The 21,790-nt window shown below is 35.4% G+C and overlaps 1 protein-coding gene across 15 annotated transcripts in view; it reads left to right on the top strand.

Moving 5' to 3' along the window:
• Positions 1 to 21,790, top strand: part of KCNMA1 (potassium calcium-activated channel subfamily M alpha 1) — a 555,223-nt gene that overhangs the window by 377,075 nt on the left and 156,358 nt on the right. For all 15 annotated transcript variants that reach the window (XM_080403227.1, XM_080403225.1, XM_080403230.1 and 12 more), the window contains 3 exons: positions 3,662 to 3,730; positions 16,763 to 16,849; positions 20,893 to 20,969. In XM_080403227.1, the coding sequence (XP_080259353.1) occupies positions 3,662 to 3,730; positions 16,763 to 16,849; positions 20,893 to 20,969 (233 nt within the window). The remainder of the gene's footprint in view (positions 1 to 3,661; positions 3,731 to 16,762; positions 16,850 to 20,892; positions 20,970 to 21,790) is intronic.

Raw genomic sequence — 21,790 nt, 5'->3', positions numbered from 1 at the left:
AGTCACATAAGATAAGCACTATTATAAGTGGAAATAAATGTCATAGTAGTTAAGTACTCTTAATTTTTGAGCAAACATTCCTGTACTGGTAGCAGCAACACCAGTGCCTTCTGTGTTAGATTTCAGCCAGTGGCTTTGTTTCTTAGCACCTCTAATTTCTGATTCCTCCTCTAACTTCTGTTGTCATCCGCTCTTTTGTAGCATGCGTAAGACCCAGCAGTTCTAATGCAAAAGTAGAAGTGTATGTAATGATCTAGTAAGACACCTATAAAATAAATCTCCATATTTCATAAGACACCGAAAACTCTTGCTATGCATTGTACACTTGGTCAGATAACCACTTACATCAGTGATTCCTTTTATTTTTTGTAATGGTTCTTGTGAAATTCTAGTATTGCAGTATTTCCTTTTTTTGTTGTTGTTGTTCCCTTTGCCTAAGCAATACATAAGTATTAAACATCTGGAAGAATCACTTTTGCTAGTTTCATGTGATTGCAGTAAGATGAGCCTGACACTAACAAATCTTTAAAAGAGATATTTGAGTTATGATATACATGTATGTGTATATATTTATCATTTTAATATATGTTTGTACATACATAGTTTCTTTGTATGTGAATATATAGCATATATAAATAAATATTTACATAAGTAAATATATGAATAATGATAATTTCTATTCCAAAACATACAAAGCTCATTGACTGCACTGGTTTTAAATACTGCTTCTCAGTGAGAGTAAAGTACCTGATATTCTCATCCTTCCAACTCCTAAGGAACACAGCCTACTATCAAGCAGCAAAGGAAGCACTACTTGCCAATGTGCATTAAAAAATCATTTGAAAAGAAGATGAAAATAATATATTTAGGAAAGAATTCTGATATTGTAAATTATTCTCTCAGCTTAAGATGCTGCTATAAGATTTATTTTTTTTTTTTAATCAGGAATTCTATTTTCCCCTGTATTTTTCCTTAGGTGCATAGCAATGTGATTTATTCTGTATCAAAATACTTTTGCTAACTACAGTTGAACGAAGGTATAGAATTAGTTGAAAATTCTTTTTCTCTCCTGAGGACAGTACCTATTCCTTTGTCAAAAGTAGTTCAACAAAAAATGTTAGAACTGAGTTTGAGGGGGAAAAAACAAAAAAAGATTTATGATGTGCAAGATTTCAATCAAAAAACTTTCTTGAAAAGCTAAAACTTCCCGTTTAATTTCTAATTTAAATCCTTTTTATAATGTTTGGTACAAAAAGAAACAATTAAGAACTAATCAGGGTTTTATCTTCGTGTTTTGCTGCTCAGAAAGGCATATGATAATTTCTTTATATTCTACATATTCTAGTACTTTCACATGCAAATAATTAAACATAGCTAACTGCTGTATTTATGTCAATGATAGTCTTACCGGTAAAAAGAGAAAGATTTAATGTCAAAAAGAATTTATTTCCCTCTGTGTAGATAGAAATAGTCAGATTGTTGAGAGCCTTTGTTCTTGACCATCTGTTTTCATCAGTAGTTAAGAGATGATGCTGGCAGTTGAAAATAAAATAGAAATTAATGCCTCATGTACTGTCATTGACAATTCTTGTGGACTTTTACATAATAATTTGAGATAAATAGTGTTCTAACTTCTTATTACAAGGTTCTTTATGTATCCTGGGGGGGGGGGGGAAGCAGGTATAAGGTCTTTCTCATTATAATCATATCAAGATACATTTGCAAAATACAGTTAAATAGTGAGGCTTACTAATCCAAATGTTTAATGGGATGACCAAGTGCATGTAAACCTATTTATTTGACCACTTAAATATTTTTAGTAAATCTATAGATAGGAATGACAAAATAATGCCTAATATTAGGATAGCATTATGCTTACCTCTTTATGTTGACTTTCTCGGGTTTTGGTGGTGGGGCTGTTTTCGTTTGTTTTTGTTTTTTTTTTTTAATGAATATATATGTATGGAGATAGATTATCAAATACTGCACAAAGCAGAAAGCAAGGAAGAGAATTTAAGTTTGTTTCCTAAAGGAATGTAGGTGGTCAGCGTGAAAGAATAGGTTTAGAACTTTTGACATTCATGGCTCATAAAGTTGTATCTCATATAATTGTTTTTAAAACAGAAGTGTAATAGTCTTAATAGAATGTATAGGGTACCCTAGTTTTAAAATGTTTGAGAAGTGATATTTTTTTTTCTAATTTAACTTGTTTTGATGCTGATAGTCAGGCTTCATTTACCTGTTAACATTGTGGGAGGTGATGGGCTAACTGAGAATTCAGTAGCTATTGGGATTTTGTCTGCCCATTTCTGACATTGGCTGGAGTTCTGGAGGTAGGAGCAGACTTAATTGGTTCTGAAAAAGAAAAGTCCAATGAATCTTGCCCCTACTTGTCATTTTGTATTGCTTCCCAGTACTGAGACATCACCTGCCTCCCCAGACAAGGACATTAAAGGGGCACTTCTGCAATCCTTTAAAAGGAAAATTTTTGAAGAAGTACACTTGAGTTTTACATCGCCAAACTTAAGCAGTGCAAAGTAAATTGTATCATATATATACCCTTCTGTGATCTGCAGCACATCGCCTCAGCATTGTCAGAACCCCTACATCCATGCTTATCTCTACTTATTCTCCAATCCTGAAGAAATAGCAGTAATTTACTGTTCACAGTGATATCTGAAACTTATTATAGAAATGGAATATCAGTTCAGCAGCCAATTCCTTATTTTCTGCTAAGTATGCGACAGGTGCAATGTATGCAGAATATCACCTTATTTGCTTAAAGAAAATAAATAGTATTGAAATATATGCAAAAAAATGAACAACACTAAAGTAAGGAAGGTTGTAGAGAAGCAGTGAGCACTAGAAAATTTAGTGTATAATGTAGAAGATGGCAGCCATCTAATTGAAAGGTGAGGCCTAGAATAATTTGTGACAGATTTGTAGAGTAGGAAGCAAGTAACATTGACTTTGCATGACAAAATTAGAAAATGGTTTCTAGTTATTTTTTTTAAAAAAAAGGTAGTTTCTTCATTTATTTTCATAGAGCCTATTAGCTTGAAGCAAATGGTGCCATGCTAACTCAGTTTTGCAGTCTATGAATATCACCCTTGAGATGTTTTAATAAACAGCCACTTGCACAAAATTTTACAACTGAAAAAAATGTGTATTGCAGGATCAGATTTTGCTTCCTATATATTTGTCAGAAATTACTTCCAGTTGCGCTGTTCCTCTGTGACAGTAGTTGGCAAATACTGACTTATTAATAGTGTACTTTCAGTTTAGTTTCAGTATTTACATATTTTCTAAGGAATGCACACTGCAGTCAACATATGGTTGAATTCCAGCAAAGATGTGAAAAATTTTCTCAAGACATCCACAACTATAGCCAAATGCAGTTTTATGTTGTATATCATGACCTTTGTTATTATTGCTTAAGTAGAGTTAATAATATGATGTGTTTTGGTTTTATGTTCCTCTTCTCAGCTTGTGAGCTTATATTTTTAGGAAAATGTGTTCATTATCTTCAAAATAGAAGCACTTTAATATATGTTTTGTGTATACCTAACTTAACACAATGGGAAGAGATCTTCAGCCATCTCCACATACATGATGTTGGTTGCGGAAAAGGACTGATTCTTGGCCTCTTCTTTTCCTACAGACTGGTGTTTGCGAAACTAAAGCTCTTAATGATAGCCATAGAATACAAGTCGGAAAAACGAGAAAGCAGGTATGTCCGATGCCTATGAATTTTGAACTTCTGGAATGCACTGTCAAGAATCTTGCCCGCTTTTTTTTTTTTTTTTTCCCCCAGAATGAACATAGCTATTCTTACACTTTTGAAACATTTCAGATTATAATTAGCATGCCATTGTATTACACCATTTCACATAACGCTGAAAGACTTTTCTTTCTGCCCTATTCTTCTCTGTAATTAAGTCAGAACATTTAGTAGAAGCGGGGGGGGGGGGACGGGACACGACACACAGGGATACATATGTCCCATTTCCAGAAGCGCAATTCCTTTTTATGTAAACAGAAACTTAGGATGTTTTTGTTTATAGTCAAGCAATTTTAACTGGTGGTCCGACTTAATTTTACTGACAATGGAGAATTGGAAAACAGATGTGATATCAAAACTCATTGTGGCTATGTGTATTCTCAAAACAATAATTTCATTCTAATAAGTTTGGAAGAACCAGTTTAGATAGGATACAGGATAAACAGAAATATAGGCTAAACATAGTATTTTTATGGTATCTGTTCTGACAAAACTTGCGCATGTGAATAGCATCATGAAACTGGAAAAGATTAATTTAGCTTTCAAATTACGAGATGGCTGACTCCTTTCTTCAACCAAAAAGAAAAGAAGTCATTATTATTAGTTCAGATTCACAGACAGGAAAATAAATATTTCTTGTGAGATTTTTTGGTACAAAAATTCATAAAATTTGAGTCAATATTGGAGTCAATATTCTATCAACTTGTCCATCAGTGCTTTACACAACAATCATTTTTGTATGACAGCAATTATATAAATGTGCTCTGCCACATGTGGAGGGACATATAATAAAAATATGACAGTACTGACTATGAGCTGAAGTTTATATTCCTCTGTTGAAAATTACATTCTGTACTACTGTAGTAAATCTGGAATGCTGCATATTAATTTACCTTATAATTGACCACTAATGACCTAAAATGTTGACAGCAATTGTGTCTCCTTGGAAGAGACTCAATTCTGTCATTTGAGCTCGTGCCACAATTTCTGAGGTTTAAAAAGTTTATTTTAATGGTTATTATTAAATGCTGTCATTTTTCTTTATTCAAAATATCTGTGAAACCTATGTGGGGCATTTAACATGGAAAATGCCACATTACAACTGTTTAGAAGAGTATTTCCATGCCCTGTAGTATGTTTTGCTTGGTTTTTTTTCTATGTTATGAAGTGATATGTGAAGTGGTGTATGTGCTATTGGATATTATTTTTTTCAACATGATGCTGATTAAGACATCCTTTTTTGTTTCTGTGGGTTTTTTTTGGAAATACCAGATTTCAGATTTTTTTTAGTGTTTCCAGCTCCCATGGGCTCTTAAAATACTTTTCCATTGAATGATCTCATTCTGCACTGGCTAATGTAACGTGAATGATTTTTTTATATTATTTTTTTCTCTAAACAGTTTAATTTCTTCCTAGGAAAAATAAAAATATGATAGTAACAGCAGTGGAACTATTTACCAGATTTTGTATTTCCAATATTAGAAAATATTTGGTTTCTGTTGGTTCTCCTAAGAATTATTGCCCAACTTTAGACTGTAATTACTTCACTTGTCATTTACTTATGCAGGTGCTAATATTACAGCCTTTTTCAGTAATAACAGATAATTCATGGCTTCCATGTCATTCTTTGCACTAACTTCAGTGGGAGTTGGATTGAGTTCTTAATCACAAGGTGATGCAGAGGATCTCACAAAAAGTAACACAATGTGATATAATCATATATTTCTTCTTACTTAAAGCCATGCAGGTAACAGTTCACAATTAATTAATTTCGTAGTAAAAAAAGAGCCTAAAAATTGCAGAAAACAATAGGAACAAAGGGATGTTAACAGCAGGATTTTGTGAATATACATGTAAGAGGAGAGCATGTAAGCTAGGTATTCACATTTTCTTATAAGCCTGATTCACCCTAATATCTGCTGACTTTATTAACCAGTGATACTTTTATAGTCACTGTTCAGTGAATCACAGAGCTACTTGCAGAGTATCTTTTCTGTTCTACTTGTTCCTGTGCTCTTCAACCCAAATATGCTACATGCATATTTGTGGTTTTCTGAGCTGGAGCCTTTTAATCTAACCAGAAAAGTAACGGAACAAAACTTGTGTCTCACTTCTTAGGTATACTTAAATTTCCTTGCATCTTACTAAATGAAAAGATGAGGAATGAAGCTAGAAAATAGAATAACATGGTTTACAAGTGCAAGCTGTCTTTGAATAAGATAGATTTGTCATTTGTCAGTTGTTGATGTTGACTTTGGAAATATTTTAAGTGAATTCATATATTTTTTTCTTCATTGGTAATTCTTAATAAAGGTGAAGAGGGAACTGATTATGGTACCCTATGAGCTTTCACTCTTTATGAGAGTAACCAACAGTAGATATGTGCTGATTGATTTTATGATTATAGTTTAGAAACATATTTTGTAAAACTTGGCAGGTTTTACATAGTTTACAATTTAGAGCAACAATGATAAATAGAAATAAAAATTTAGAATATTATCCAGGTGGCATCCTTTTATTAAGAGCTAGTATTTCCTGCCATAGCTGAGGTGGGTCTGAGACCAGTATTTTCAGGAGCAGATTTTCAAAGCATTCTTTCTGCCTAAGGGATGAGATGATCTTACACCCACCAGTTTAACTTTTGTTGCTAGTCATAATACATAAGTAAATTCTATATCTGATATTTCACTTACACAGGGAGGGAGATTCTTTTTAAGCTTAGTTCCGTATGCCTGCTCCCTTTGCACTCAGAGCCGAAGCAGTGCAAAGTAAATTACAAAGTTTGCACAGCTCTCTGAAGGGGTAATGTGAGGGCATTCTAGAGTTCCTAAGCCCTTCTTTAAATCTTCACCTCAGTGTCAGGATAAATCCCAGTACCATTTTAAGTCAAAGACAGAATTTTCATTGACTTTGTTAATGACTTCATTGCATGCAGAATGGCATAAATGCTCATTTACCTATGCGCTTTCCCCCCCCCCCCGGCCCCCGGCAGTCTCCTAGATGGTGGTTTTCTAAAGCTTTCTGATTTACAGCCACATTCTGTTAACTCTGCTGTAGGGAATTTGAGATCAATAGTAATTATAAATCATCACAACTCCTTCCAAGCTGATACTAACGTACAAGTTAGCAGCAGCTGAGCTTCCTGCTTGCAGCTGGGATTTTTTTCCTCCTTTTCCCCTGACTATTGATAAAGTTATACAAAACATTAAGCACACCTTGACAAGTTTTAACAGTATCACAGTGTTAATTATAAACAATTTATGATTTTGCAAGATTGCTTAAAAGTGAAAATGAAAAGAGTTCAAGCCTAAATTTAATATAGTCATAGGTATGATATATACAAACTCCTTTTCAAGTGATGGGTAAAGTAGTGATAGTATTTTTATCTTTTTAGGCAACTGGTTTTCATCGAGGTATCTTAAAGATTAATCAAAATAGCCACGATTAGATTATTATTTTGTTTTACCTTACATATATATTTAATAATGTTTAAATTACTGCTTAGCTATCAAAGTAACCTCTGAGTTTACAAAACATGATTGAATTTAGTGGGTTTCTGATCAGCTGCTAAGGCCTGCCCTTTAGTAGTTCCAGGTCACAATATTAGTTAGCCATTCCTTCATCTCTAATTAGGATTGGGGAATATTCTAATTAGTAAGTAAGATCAGGAAGCATTTCTTAAATAAGTTTTTGTGTCCCTGATGCAAGCCAAATACCTTAGCTTAAAAATGGTCTATCTTAGTTCATTTGTAGAGAGGTTCTGTTTCTTCTGTAATAAAAATGCTAAAGGAACACGGAGAACATCAGCCTGAAAATGTTCCAGGAAAGATGGCTGAATAGATAGCAAAAAGTATCAGTTCAAAATGCAGACACTCAAACTCCTTATTGGAAATCCCTTTTAGACATATTTTTGCCTTCCCCTGTAGTTTTTTTCCTTTTTTTCAATGAGTAAGCAAGAAGGAAAGCCTAACCAGGATTCCTCCCTCCTGCACTCTGTCTTTACTCCTCTTGTTAAATTTTCTCTCTGTCTATCCATATATTTGTTCTCATTCTCAGCAGAAAAACCTTTGAGCCTTGAAGAATTTTAAGTAAAGGGTTTTTTTGCTTTTGGTGTCAGTTGATTTCTTATCAAAGTGTTTGATTTGCAATTTTTTTCTTGTCGTTTGCAGAAGCCGAAAGCGGTATGCCCTCTTCGTTACCTTTCCTTCCAACCTCAATCCTACCTCCACTCCTTCTAACTTCAGGACTAATTCCTTGCCAAGAACACAGGAAGATAACATCTTTGTCTATCTTTCTCTGTATATACACACACATATATACATATATATATTCATCTGTCTATGTGTGTGTGTATATATATATCTGTGTGTATATTTCTATATGAGCCCCCAATCTCAAGGAGGAGAGAGAATAGCATTTTGTCTCTCCATTGGTTCTTGTGACTCATGCACTAACTTCTTTGCAGGAAGTACAAAATAAATCAGTATAAAGTTTTTAGGCCTCCCACCCCACCCCACACCTCCCTACCTTGTGGAGTCATCAGTGTTTCAGATCGTTACATTTGAAAAGCAGACTTGACTGTTAACATCTCCCCTCTTATTTTTTCATTTGTACTGTATTGTGGCGATGTATATGTCGTCTTTACCTGACGTTGTTCTGCCATACTGTCTCCATGTCCACACCTTCATTGATGTCCTTTTTTCCCCAGATTCTTCCTTCAAAACACGTCTTTTAATACAGTAATTCATGTTCTCTTGTAGTCTCTCACCTGCCATTAACAACAACAAAATACCTGATTCTTTGCATTGCCAGTCCTGTTTTGAGCCCAGTTATTCATAATACTCATTAAAAGCTATTGTACCGTTACAGTGAAAGTGCCATGGATAGTTTGTACTCTGTCTCGTTCATTATAATGGCATTTATTAAGCTCATTTATGAAGATGTTACCAAATGTATTTGTTTCTCAGTTTTGTTTTTTCTTTGGAATGGCGTGTTTTGCATTTTCCTTTGGTACACCATGCTGTGAGCCCCTCTCTAGTCTACATTCTCTCTAGCTGCTGTTGGTTTGGATGAAGTAAATAAGGCATGCTCTTCCATATCCTCTCTCATCTGCATCTCTCTCCTCCCTCCCAGCTTTGTTTTCTGTTTGCTTATACCAGCCTGTCCGATTGTCAGTGGTGCTTTATGGAGACCCATTCTCATTGTCCAGACATTTCAATATCCTTCTTCACCCTACTCTCCAAACTTTTCTTTTCCATGTTTGTTCTGTTGCGTGTGTTGTCCGCGTTATGTTTATTTAAGTTTTAGTCTTACTCTCCCGTGGTTTCCGAGTAGATGTGTGAAATGAGAGGTGGCTTCCTGTCAGTTTGGCATTATTGATATGATCCAACTGCAGAGAAGTTACTGCAACACTTAGCATCTTCAAGGATCTGCAGTTGTTGCACCTCTACCTCGCTTCTTGCTTTTAAGTATATATTATCTTGTGGTGAAGGCATGTTAACGCTGGCATGATGAGCAATATGAAGAAGTGTTGTACCAAGTGAAGTTGCTTGCTCCCAGAATGAAGTGCATTGTGCTGCTTCCTTGTACTGATAATCAGTCACTTCTGGAACCAGAAGGAATAATTGAATTGTTTCAAAGCATATTGAACTCACCAGCACCACTGAACTAGTTTGGACTATGCCCCAGTAAAATACCTCATGCATATCCTGTAGACCATGACTTAGTAGTTGCTATTGTCGAGTACTTAACTCCTGGGAGCAACCTTTAAGTGCTTGTAGTAATTAAGCTTTAATATTCTGTAGCATGTAATGTGCACTGTGTCCTTTGCCTTGTATCTTTTTTAGTGTCTTACTAGTTTTTTCTGTTTAGAGCAATATGAGTCTGAACTAATGTCAATGGTAGAGCCCAGAAGAAAGAAGCAATACTTTCTCAGTTACAACCAGTGTGAAGCTGGTATGCACGCAACTCCCACAGTGGGATTTGTGCACCTACCCTCACACTCCACTTCAAAACATACCCTGGAACAAAAACAATTGTCTCAAACAAATTTTGTAATTCTAATTCTCTAGTTGTGTGACTGACATGGTATTTTTTAAAAGGCCGTTATGCTAATAATAGTGATGCATTTCATCTGGGCATGGCATGAAACAGTCAAGAATAATAGCTGGTTTTATTTTAAAATGTGGTAGCTATAGTCAGTAATACCACATAATCTTGTTCTAGACAATGTATTATTAATAGTACTTTAAAAGAATATATCTTCCTGATTACTAGTTGATATTGCTACTGTTTCAGTCGCATGGGGAATGGTACAGTACATCTACCACAAGGTTTAAAGCGGAGTTGTTACAGCTTTTGTCATTTGTTTAGTCCAAATTTTGCCATTTGTGTTTCGTTTAATTCAACAATTGATCTTTTCTTGTTTTAGACAAGTATGATAGCAGTTACAAGGGTAGTCATAGATCTTGGGGTTGGGGGGGTGGGGTGGGGGGTGGGGCGGGACAAGAAAAAGGAGTGTTCTTGAATCAGAAAGGTTTCCTTGATGCAGGGGTGAACTGTTCAGTTGGTCACTGATAACGGGATTCATCTCACCTAACTTTATAAATCTAAATGTTAGACGCCTAATCTCCTGTTAGTTATCCAGACTTAGTCCGTGACTGCAAGGGGAGACAGTTCTTGAAAGCAGCTTCCATTCTAAGACAGATGAGATGAATCCCACCTTTAGTGCTGTCTAAAATGTAACCTTGCAAATAATAGCAAACAAACTGAGGCTGCTGGGAAGGAAAGTTCTGAAAGAACTCTTCCAGTGTACATCTCCACTGATTGAGCTTATCTGTGTCCTCAAGTTTTTAGTCTTCATATAGTACTGATAAAACGTTATATTTGCCTTTTATTTTGTGCTGTACTTGCTGGACGTCTCCACACACATTTGTCAGCTCAGTTTTAAGACTTTTACTGCACCTCTTCCATCTTCATAAGTATATAAGTATCCCTCATTTTTCTCAAAAGACTGACAGTGATATAAATTTGAGAGTCACCTACTTTGTAAATGCGATGTCTAGATTAAGAGGTCAAAGTCATTTACAACTTCAGCAGTAATGGAAGCCTACTCGGTTTCAACCTGTCCAAAGCAAATTGTGGAGCCATGCCACTCAGCAAGTGGCCTGCCAATAAATGCATTTGGTATAATCACAGTTCAAGCTCTAAAGCTGATTAGTTATTTTTTCCATGTCGTTCACATAAAGACAGCTGTATATTCCAGAAGGCTATAGGAAGTGCTTTTCATCTCCTACTGAAATTTTTGTATACCGAAAATCTATTAGAAAAAATGTTTTATATATTTTACTAACATGAAAAGATATCAGCCATCAAACCTTCTAATGCTGTTTCAACCCAAGAAGCAGTATGATTCCAACATGTATGATATCTGAAATCAGAGGACAAATAAAAATCACCATCAACAGCAGAAATGAATAATAAAATAAATGGAGGGAATTAGTCCTGCCCCAAAGTGTCAGTTCACAAACTGTCCTATAGTTCAAACCTCCGACTGGCAGGTTCTCCATCAAATATCTTTAAGTTCAGCAAAACATGGACGACCTACAGTTAGTAATCAAAACCATAGCTCATTTTAATGCTTTAAGGGAAGACATAATATGATATTCTTTATCTAGGTCACGATATTGTTTTATTGTGCAGCCAATCACCCGTGCACTAGCAAGATATATTGGGCAATGCTCATGTTCCAGGGAAGGTACAGGTAAATCAGAATGGATGAACAGATATTTCATGTCTCTGTGTTTACTGAAGGTAGCATGTATACTTAACACATCAGAAAGATAGAATCCAACAAGTGAGTAAATCAAAATTAACACAGTCAGAGTTACTAGCATATATCTATTCTACACTGACATATGAAAAAGTTGTCATATCCTAATGTCCTATATCTTAATGTTTCATTGAACAATCTATGCAAAGAGGTCCATAAGTGTTAGTCTAGAATTTTCCTGGCCACATTTGAATTTATTTATTTATTTATTTTTAAAACTGTGCATCTCAAATGTGCATTTATTCACTTGCTTGTGTTTAAATCAGCCTGGGAACTCAGTTTCCACTGGTAGGGTGCCATTGTTGGTGATTCTTCCCTGAGCTTTAGGTGTTCAGTGCTGGGTTGAACAGGGCTTTGAGCAGTCTGTTGTAGTGAAAAATATCCTTGACCATGGCAGGGGGCTTGAAACTAGGGGATTTTTAAGGTGCCTTCCAAATTAAGCCATTCTATGATTTGTTTTGTGGTTCCTGAGAGTTAAACTGAATTCAAAGGCGATTTCCACATTTTCAATGTGCAATGTTTTCATTGCTCTTAGATGCGTGATCTTGCACCTAGTTACCAAGTGAATCCTGTTTAGCAAACTGACTGACTTTTGGTACATGTAAAGATAAGTGTAAAGCAGAGGTTTCTAAATTTTGCATATTCTGCTCTTACAAATTGTGGTGTTATCATAGAATAATGGATCTGGCTTCTCCTAAGATCATGCTGGTGAAGTACATAAAATTTCCATTAAACATATTAAATCATAGTTAATTTACACATATTCAGTTTACATGGCTGTATTTGCCATGTGCTCTAAATGTTCACCTATGAAGGAGCAAGCAAGTCAGAAGATAATGTTGTTTGTTGGTTTTTTTTGCAGTGACATGTGACCCCTGTCATGCAAAGCTTTGTTCTGAGGAATACATTTCCAGAACTGGAATTGTTAAGGAGATTATGACTTAAAGTTTTTTGAGCCTGCTGTTTCTTGATTAGCTTCTGAGATAACCTAAAATAGGAATGTTATAAAATTAAATAAAACCTGATCAAGATCTTAAAGCTTTTAAAGTATTTAGCAGTCCTTGCTTGATTTCAGGAGCTGATTTAAGAGATAAAAAATTCAAATTATGTTGTACGATAAGAACATATATTTGGAAAAATCAGGGGTGTCATTTTCAACAGCATTTTTCCAATGCGTGGCACTGAATGCATATGGATTAGCTATATAGATTGCTATTAAACATAATGAGTTTCTGTCCTTTTTTTTTTGTTTTCCTACATCTTCTTATATCTGCAAAACTCCCCAGCCTTGGAGATACAAAAGATGAGACATTAGCTCAAGCTTTCTCTCTTAAAACTCCAATTTGCTTTGCCATGTACTTATCTTTTCAGCTGTGGGGAGATATATATATATATGCATATTTTCATGAGGTACTTAAACAGATACATGCATCTCTAAATAACTGATGTGTTCTTCTTGGTATGCTCATAAGCCTGTTTTATTTTTTCCCTGTCCTCTTTGTTCCCTATATTCTATTCTTTTAATTCAAAACATTTCCCTTGCTGTACATATTACAGTGAGTGCTTATCAAAGCATAACTTCAGGTAATAACACTACAGGTGTCAGAAGAAATAATTCAATTGCTGCTTTAATAAGAAGCATGTTTTAGAAATCCATACAGACTCAGTAGAAATTGCTCATGATTTTGCTCTGGCTAAATAGCAGTGTGTATATAAACCCAAAGCTTTATGAGCCTTTGCTGTAATTCTTTGCCAATAGCAGTGATGGGGCAAATTAATTTTTATTCCCAACAGAAGATTTTGCTGCTGGGGTCATACTGCATTAACTGCGATCACGTCTATATTTTGCAGCTATAAATACTATGTATTTGTGAAAAATAAGTATGTGTGAATGAAGTCTAAGGTCTGACAAAAATAAAGTCTATAAGCTGACCCATCTGAATTGATTTCATGTGTCTCGGAAAACCTTGAGATACAAAATAGTGCTCACAATTCGTTACATCCTAAGTGAGGCCAGTTACATCTGATTTAAGAGTATTGTTCACTGCCTCTGGAAAGAACTGCTTCATTTGCTTATTACTTTGTCAGATTTTAAGTTCTCTGGCAGGGATTGAACATTCACATACCTAGTGGTTACGACAGCTTGTGGAGCTTGGGTTGTGGAGCTTTTGTTAGGATTTTTTTACTGTTCAGGTATGGTTTATTTATCTCCGAGAATGGAATGAGGAAAAAAACCCAAAATGGTGGGTCTATGTCAAGAAACATGCTCATCTGTTTTCACTGAAAAGCTGCAATACTTCCATGATTAAGAATGAAGTAAGGGCAAAAAAAGGTATTTTTCTGACAGAGCAGTACCTAAGAAAAATAGCCAACCCAAACATCTTACAAGTAGCTGCGTATTTTAGAAGGAGCAGCATAGTAGAAATAAATGAGACTTGCATCTGTAGAAGATTTTTGAGTTTAGATTCTCAGCATAATGGCAGGTTAAGGACTAGCAGGTGGGGAAGAGGGAAGTGAAGACCGGAACACAGATGCAGTTACGGACACGATAGAAAGTTTTAGCAGAAAGGCTCTGGAGTGTTAGTGGCAGGAAGATTCTCCCCTGGTTCTTGAGGAGCAACTTACCTGGGCTCACGCTGGCTCTGGGAGTGGATGGTGCAGTGTCCGTCTCACCTCCCTTAGGGGTGGCCTCGTAAGGCAACTTGGTAAAGGCTACTAAGTGCTCTGGTGGCTCACGTGACAAAAATTGGTGCAGAAATCTGAATTTTCCAGCCTTTTTGTGAATTGAGTGACTGGTTTCATATGAAGAAGTTCTTGGGGGGCTGGGGTTTTTTGTTGGGTTTTTTTTCCCTCCCCTGTGTTTTATCCTATTTTAAAGCTGGTGAAATTGCATTTTAAAACTGCATTAGGTAAATGTTTTGGTTGCAAGCACAACTATTAAGCCCAATGCACTAAAAAAAAAAAAAAAAAAAAAAAAAAAAAAAAAAAAAAAAAAAGAGAGAGAGAGATGTGAAGTTTAGCTGTGCAACTTTAATTTATCCCATTTATCTGTGTACGTAACGTAGGTGTTATTTACACCATCACGTTTCATTTTTTGCAATACCGCTGAAGTGTGCTGTGGAGATGAACCTGCTTTCTGTGGTGGTGACTTCTATTTGCTGTAGCTCTCCTCTCCTTTCTGTTGCAAAGCTTGAAACTGTGAATGAAGGAAAAGGGAGCATATATCTGGGTAAATGCTTTCTTTGAGATTTAATTTCTGTTCCAGCCTCTGCCACTGAGTATTTGTGAGAGGGAGCTAATAATTTAAACCAAATCTTTTACAGATGACCTCTGATTAAGTGCTTATTATTTTGGGAACCAGAGGCTGGACTTTTGGAAATGCTGAGCATTCTTACAGCAAAAGTCTCCAGAAGTTGTATATGGAGCTATGCAATGCTAAATACTTGCAAAAAATAGCCTGTAGGCATCCCGGATTAATAGCCACTATATCTCATAGTGACTTAATCTCTCATCTGTAAAATGGGATAGTATTATATCTTCATTCTTATAAAATAAATTATGTATTTGTGAATCTTTTGCATGCTATAGTGATGAGCACAGTAGAGAAACATGTAAGAAAAATACGATGCTGATTTTAAAGAAAGATAAACTACGTGAAGCCATGCCTGGAGTAATGGCAGTAAAACACCACTGAATGAAGTTCCAGATTGTGAGAATAAAGTAGTTTGTGGCTATTAAATTAGGAATTGTAACCTAATGTCTACATAATGGGGGCTGAATTATGGCTGCAGGACCAACCTTTTAATTCTTAACTCATGAGCGCTTTATTTCGGAGCCTGCGTATTCTTTTCATAGGGCCTTGCGGGCATATGTAATCACAGAAAACAATGTGCTCATTATAAAACTTTCAGGTATATTTTTGGTCACACTAATTTATTACTTATGCATAGATAATAAATAACATCTTGAATAAGAGATCTGTTGAGGCCCATTTTCCCTCCTAACAATAGCATGAAAGGTTTTTGGCCTTCAAATTTTAGTGATGTGTGTCTGTTCAGAAATGTGCTGTATTTATTTTTGTATATGTGTACTTCCCTACAATCAATTCTTCCTAAATCCACAAGCATTTAAGTTGCTGGTCGTCTTTTTTTACTGTAAATTGCATATGTGTGGCATTAGGACTTTCTGATTTAGAAAGGCTAAGCTTTAATAAAAGAGAAAAAGAGCTTTTATTCAGTTTTAGCAAGTCAAAAGCCTAGTTGTATTACACATTAATAAAACTTGCCTGGAGAATATATTTACATCTATATGTATATTCATATTTAGCCTGATACTTTGCAAAGTGCCTTACCTAAAATCAAGTGTTAAATTATTATGGGGAAAAAAAAATTAGGATATTTTGTAGAGAGACGTTGGAGAACCTCACTTCTTGATAGCAGTTTAAGGTTTCCTCCATCAGGTTCAGCTGAGGTTACTCTGACAGTGTGGTTGGATTATTTTTGTTCTTCCATGGCTGCATAGCGGTGTTTTAAGAACTTTCTATTCATTTTATGTTTTTTCAGTTGTCGTGACTGGTTGTCTTGTACCATTCCCCTTGAGTGTATGTGTGTATTTATTATTTTAAACAATAACATTATATGTCCAGATAGGGGTCCCATTAACATTCTACTTCACTAGAAATTGGCAAAAATTTACATCAAATGGTTTAGCTTCATAAATGATATTTTGTATTATTATGCAGTGGTGGTTGCTGGTTCTTCCCTTTTCACGACACTGTGAATTTTTCACCACTTTGCATGACAGAGCAAGAAAGCTGAAATGCTCAGCTTTGCACATCACGTTTCTGAGAGGCTTTGTTATTTTGTATGGTCTATATTTAAAGCAAAAACATAAGAAAACACATGTAAACAGTTAAATGATGTGATTCTAGGCGGAGGCATGTGACTGTCTCAAACTTAAGTTTTTGTAAAAAGCATGTGAAACTGTTACTTGATTGGAAATTTCAAGAAAGAATAGTTTAAAATTTCCTTGCAGCCTTTCCTAACTAGTGGGTCCCCTATAACAGAACCAAATAAGCTGTTTGGGAGCGTTCAGTTAAAAGTCATTTCAACTTAAGTTTTTATTGTTTTTGTTCTTGTTTCACTGAGCAGTATATTAATCAATCCTGGAAACCATGTCAAGATTCAAGAAGGTACTTTAGGATTCTTCATTGCAAGTGATGCCAAAGAAGTAAAAAGGTAATTTATATATTTTTATCTTTAAATTTAAACACTAGGATTTGCTTTCTGTTTTTTTTTTCTTTACTTGTAAACACCTCATCTAATTTTAATTCTTATCTGTTAAAAGAGTCTCGGGGAGTTGGCACTCTAGTGAACCGACGATGTGTTCATGCCATTTTCTTAACTACAGTCCTGAATAACAAGGAAATAAAATAATTTTATAGCAGATGTGAAAAGCAATGAAGAGGCATTTTTTTTTTTTACCTGAGTCCTACTAGAAAATGTAAAATATTTTGATCTGGTTTCTCTATAATTAATTTGCCTCGGTGGAATTACTTTGAGAGAGGACAGGTATTACATTTTTGTCTGAGTTTCAGGTTTAGAGTAGCTGTTATTTACGTAGACCTTAGCAAATATTTGATGTGAGCAAGCTACTGTATTCATTCAGTAATTGCATTAGCAGAATAATATTTATGTTCTTGTCATTTTCTTTTGCTGGAACTACATACTCTATGGCCTCGTAACAATAAATCAAACCACAGCAGTGCAGTACATCCCAACCATTGTAGGCAACTTCCCAGGTTCATTGTGCTTGATTGTCTTAGATTTGGGTTGAATGAAAAGGAGGTTTATGGCAGTGTTTATCACCAAACTTGTGTATTCTTGTTTGTTAGGATTATAATACGTTTGGAAGGAATGAAAGAACAATGTGAGAAAATAATTTTAAAAGAAATAATTATTCAATATCTGTAAGATTTAAAAAAAAAGGAGTATTTGCAGCTGAGTGCTTCTTCATAATTTGCAAGTCATGCTATCAAGGCAATTTGTTGTAAGTCATGCTAACAGGAATCTGATATTTACATGATGTTCTCCTTGAGTTAGGTATTTTAATGAAATCCTATACTTGGAATGATAAAATATTCAAATAAAAACCTTTGCTAAGTCCTAAACTTTTAATAATAAAGTTCCAGTGAAAATAATATTTAAGCAATGCATGTTTGCCACAAATATTTAAAGAAAATCAAAACAGCGAAATCACTGAGAGCTTGAATGCTGTTCTTGTGGAAAGAGCTAAGATAAGTTTTGGTTAGGTGAAATGCACAGAACAGCGCAGCGGAGCACCTGTACCCTCGTATTTCTGGCACCATCCCTGGAGTGCTTGCGTTCAGCACTGCCTCAGGTACGCTGCCCTTCAGCCCAGAGATCTTTTCCTCTCTGGTGCTTTTCTCCAGTTGAATATACAGCACTGCCTTCACGTTCCTTTCCTGAGAGGCTAGCTTTTTTTTTTTTTATTGATAAGCATTTCACATTCTCCTGTGAAATTATTTCAGATTGTAAGTAAGAATCACCCGGCATAGCATTTTTAACAGGGAGAAGCTGACCGTTATTAATGTATTTAAAGAAATTTTACACATCATTCATCTAGCGCGTTTTCTCTAATAGCGAACTGAAGCAAAATTCCCAGTTCTGCCTGGCTTTTTGCAGAAGGCTTTGTTTAGAAACTTGCTGCCTCCCTTTCCACTTTTCTTAGCTGTTCTGTGCAAAGCAAATGATTATCAGATGTGTTTCAGCTAACAAAGCCAATTATGGAAAGTGTTGATTTCACCCTTTTGAGCTATGAATCAGAGGCAGGAAAATATTCTAAAATTGAGGTCTTTCGGAGGGTGAAAAAAAGGATTTTTTAATGAAGCAAAATTGAACATGTTACATACCCAAAATACAAATTAAATTATTCTGGTTTTGGTGTTACATGCTAACGGAGAAATTACAGCTGAATATATTTCACAATGAAATATAGCATGCAGTGTTCAGTTAATCTTCTTGCCAAAATTATCTTTGCAATTTTAGGACAGTAGTTTCACATTAGAAACAATTACACCTAGAAACAATTATGCCTCAGTAAATAGCTTTGTGTAAAATGTGGAGCGTTTAATTCTAATACAGACTATATGAATTCCATGTTTGTTATTCTTTATTCATTTACATGTTAGTACTATCATCAGAAATCCACATACTTCAAATCCACTTAATTCAACCCAGTTATATAGAGGGATAATTTTATTCCAGCAGTCACTTGAGGTGTTTGCTCTTGGCTTTGCACATAGGACTCAAGGTAGTCTGTAGGACTTTTGTATGGGAGTGGACTACATGATCCGTGGAAACTACCTATGTCCAGTTTGTGTCATGAAGTTTTCTGAGGGAATATTTGTGATAGCGGGTTCTTGTTCAATACGAGGCTTTACTGCTGGACTGGGCGGAACTTGTAAACACTGGAGGCTGTTTTCTCCTCCTTGCTGTCAAGTCATGCTTTGGAAATATTTTTTTCTCATTTCCTCAGAGGCAGTTTGTTTTCTTTTTGGTGGAAGGTGAATATTTTGAAGACCAGAAACTTTCTGCAGCAAAGTGTACAAATGCTCAGAAAAGGCTTTTTCATGTTGCATTTTGCTGCTTGGAAAATATAAGACAACTGCTCAGTGTGAAGGAGCAATCTTCCTGGAGGTTTCTTAGGGAAATTGTCAGAAAATTGTATTCTCTGGTCCATATCTCATACGGTAGACATTCTACCTTGCTCCTGATGGGCCACCTAACTACCAGGGCCTTTATTCAGAGGTGTAAAATAACTTGGGTAAATTCATAACTATTTGAATTAGTTATCTACTTCATATTTCTGAACATTTCCTGTAATGTAGTTCCACCTGTGGTGGACCCTAATAAATCTGAAAAAGAAATTAGCAGCGATCATCCCAGATGAGCTGCCAAAGGCTGCCTTTATTCAGAGGCTGTGTATTAATTTTCTTTATTTTTCTTTTTCTATTTTGGACCGTAGAGTGTTCTATTCCAGTGACCCCCCCGCTGTAGCAATCCAACCATCCGGTACTGGTGGCAAAATCCGTGGGTGGTCGCAAAGTGGCAGCTTTGGCTCTCGCTGCCGGTTTACGTTGAGAAGCATGCGGTGAGGGAGGGTGGGAAGATAGGCATGGAGCTGACACATCCTGAATATGGATAAGTACAGGGAAATTTCAGCAGGTTAAAAAGTATGTTTAATTTGTTGTGCCAGCAGGAATCCTGGTAAACTGTAACTGTCCAGCTAGAGGCCAGCTGCGTGATCCTCATAGAATGTGTCACGGCAGCCTTACATGACATGTGGACTTGACAACCATGATTAAACTGTCCTGTGGGCAGTCTCATGCATATTTATTAAACTGGAATTTTGTTTTATTCTTATATAAAGTCAAATGTTTACTCTTCCTCGCTTCCTTAGTTCTTGTGGTGAGCCGTTCAATACAAGAGTAGGACATAAGCAAAAATACTAAATGGAAACCTCAATGGTTCACCTTGTTAATTACAGGTTTTTGTTTGAAATTTTGGGGGTTTTCTGTCAAAACGAAAATGGTTCTGCTTTATTCAGATATGGAAGCCAAGAGAACAGTCTGAATCAAGACTATTTGATTCTTCCATTGAGATTTTCCTTTAGGAACTTAGTTTGAATGGATTTTCCCTTTCTGGTTTTGTTTAGGTTTGGGATTTTTTTTTCTTTTTTTTCCTTTTTTTTTTTTTTTGAATAGCATATCTGATATTAGTCACATTGATCTCATTGCAATCTCTCATTATATCCAAAACAAAATCCTACTGTGACCAGGTTGGAAAATTGACCCAGGTTGCTAGACAGTTTTTTTAAAAAATACCTGGTGTATCTTATAAGAACAGAGAATGCATTATATATATATATATATTTCTGTGACAAAATTCATTGGATTCTCTTTTTTCTAAGATGAAAGACAAATGGACTGATACATTGTGTCATGATTATCATCCCTTCTCCCAGTTACTTTTCAAATAAAAGTTATATTAAAAGAAACACTTATTTGGAGTCTTACGTTTGAAATTATTGGTCTTGCAGCAACTATTTCCTACTTTAAATGTCTAAACCTTTTCAAAGATTAAAGGAAATTAATGCTGGCATGTTTCATTAATTTGGCACTGCAGCAAGAGGAAATGTGGGACTAATTTAATTTATATGGATTAAGAAATGTGTCAGTTTTTCCATTCTGTCTCTCTAGGGCATTTTTTTACTGCAAGGCCTGTCATGATGACATCACAGATCCCAAAAGGATAAAAAAATGTGGCTGCAAACGGCGTAAGTAATATTTCTATCATTCCCTTCCTCTCCTTTTCATGAACTGTTCAGCCTTGGAGAATATCTGTACATGCATTTGCATGTTTTACACAGTGGTACAGAAAAGCTAAGAAATAAATGCACAGCACCATAATAAGTGACATTTGCATTTCTGAAGTCCATATGTTTTTATTACATTTCACACCGCTCACACCTGTTTTTTCATTAAATAGTCCATTAGAGTCAAAAGCTAACAAAACTTGAAGAATTAAATGAAGCTAGATCTAATCGAGGAGGTTTCTGAGTTAAGAATGAACTAACAATGCAGTTCTGCTCTCATTCATGCCGTGCAGAAATCCGGCAATTTCAATAGCTTTCCATTTCTAAAGTGCAGAACTTTTGTCAGTCTTGGTGAACATGATTCTCTAAGAGAAGAAACAAGGGAATAATATTCTGTCATATAACTATTGAAATTAATTATTATTGAAATAAATGATCAGTTTTACCGGAGGGAGGAACTATCTGAAAGAAATCAAATGTTAGTGCCTCTTACATATATCCTTTTAGAGCTGTAATGCTAATATTTGGTTTAGTTCTCAGGGATGCTGTTTAAATTGTTTGAAAAATTTTACATGAAGAAATAATTGAGGTTTGGAATTGAGATCAGACTTTCTCTCTGTATTTCTAGAAATTTATAGAAACTAGCATTTTATCTATATACACTGTGAAAGGACTTTTTGGAGGAATTATCACTACCATGTTTTAGTCAAAGATGTGTCTGACCCAAGCATATTTGTAATACTGATAACAAAAGGATTTAGGGATCCATTTCTCAATGGATA

The sequence above is a fragment of the Falco punctatus genome (genome assembly GCF_963210335.1).
Source record: "Falco punctatus genome assembly, chromosome: 9".
NCBI classification, from domain to species: domain Eukaryota; kingdom Metazoa; phylum Chordata; class Aves; order Falconiformes; family Falconidae; genus Falco; species Falco punctatus.
The sequence above is the reverse complement of the archived record's forward strand: the minus strand, read 5'-3'. Positions and strand labels throughout refer to the sequence as shown.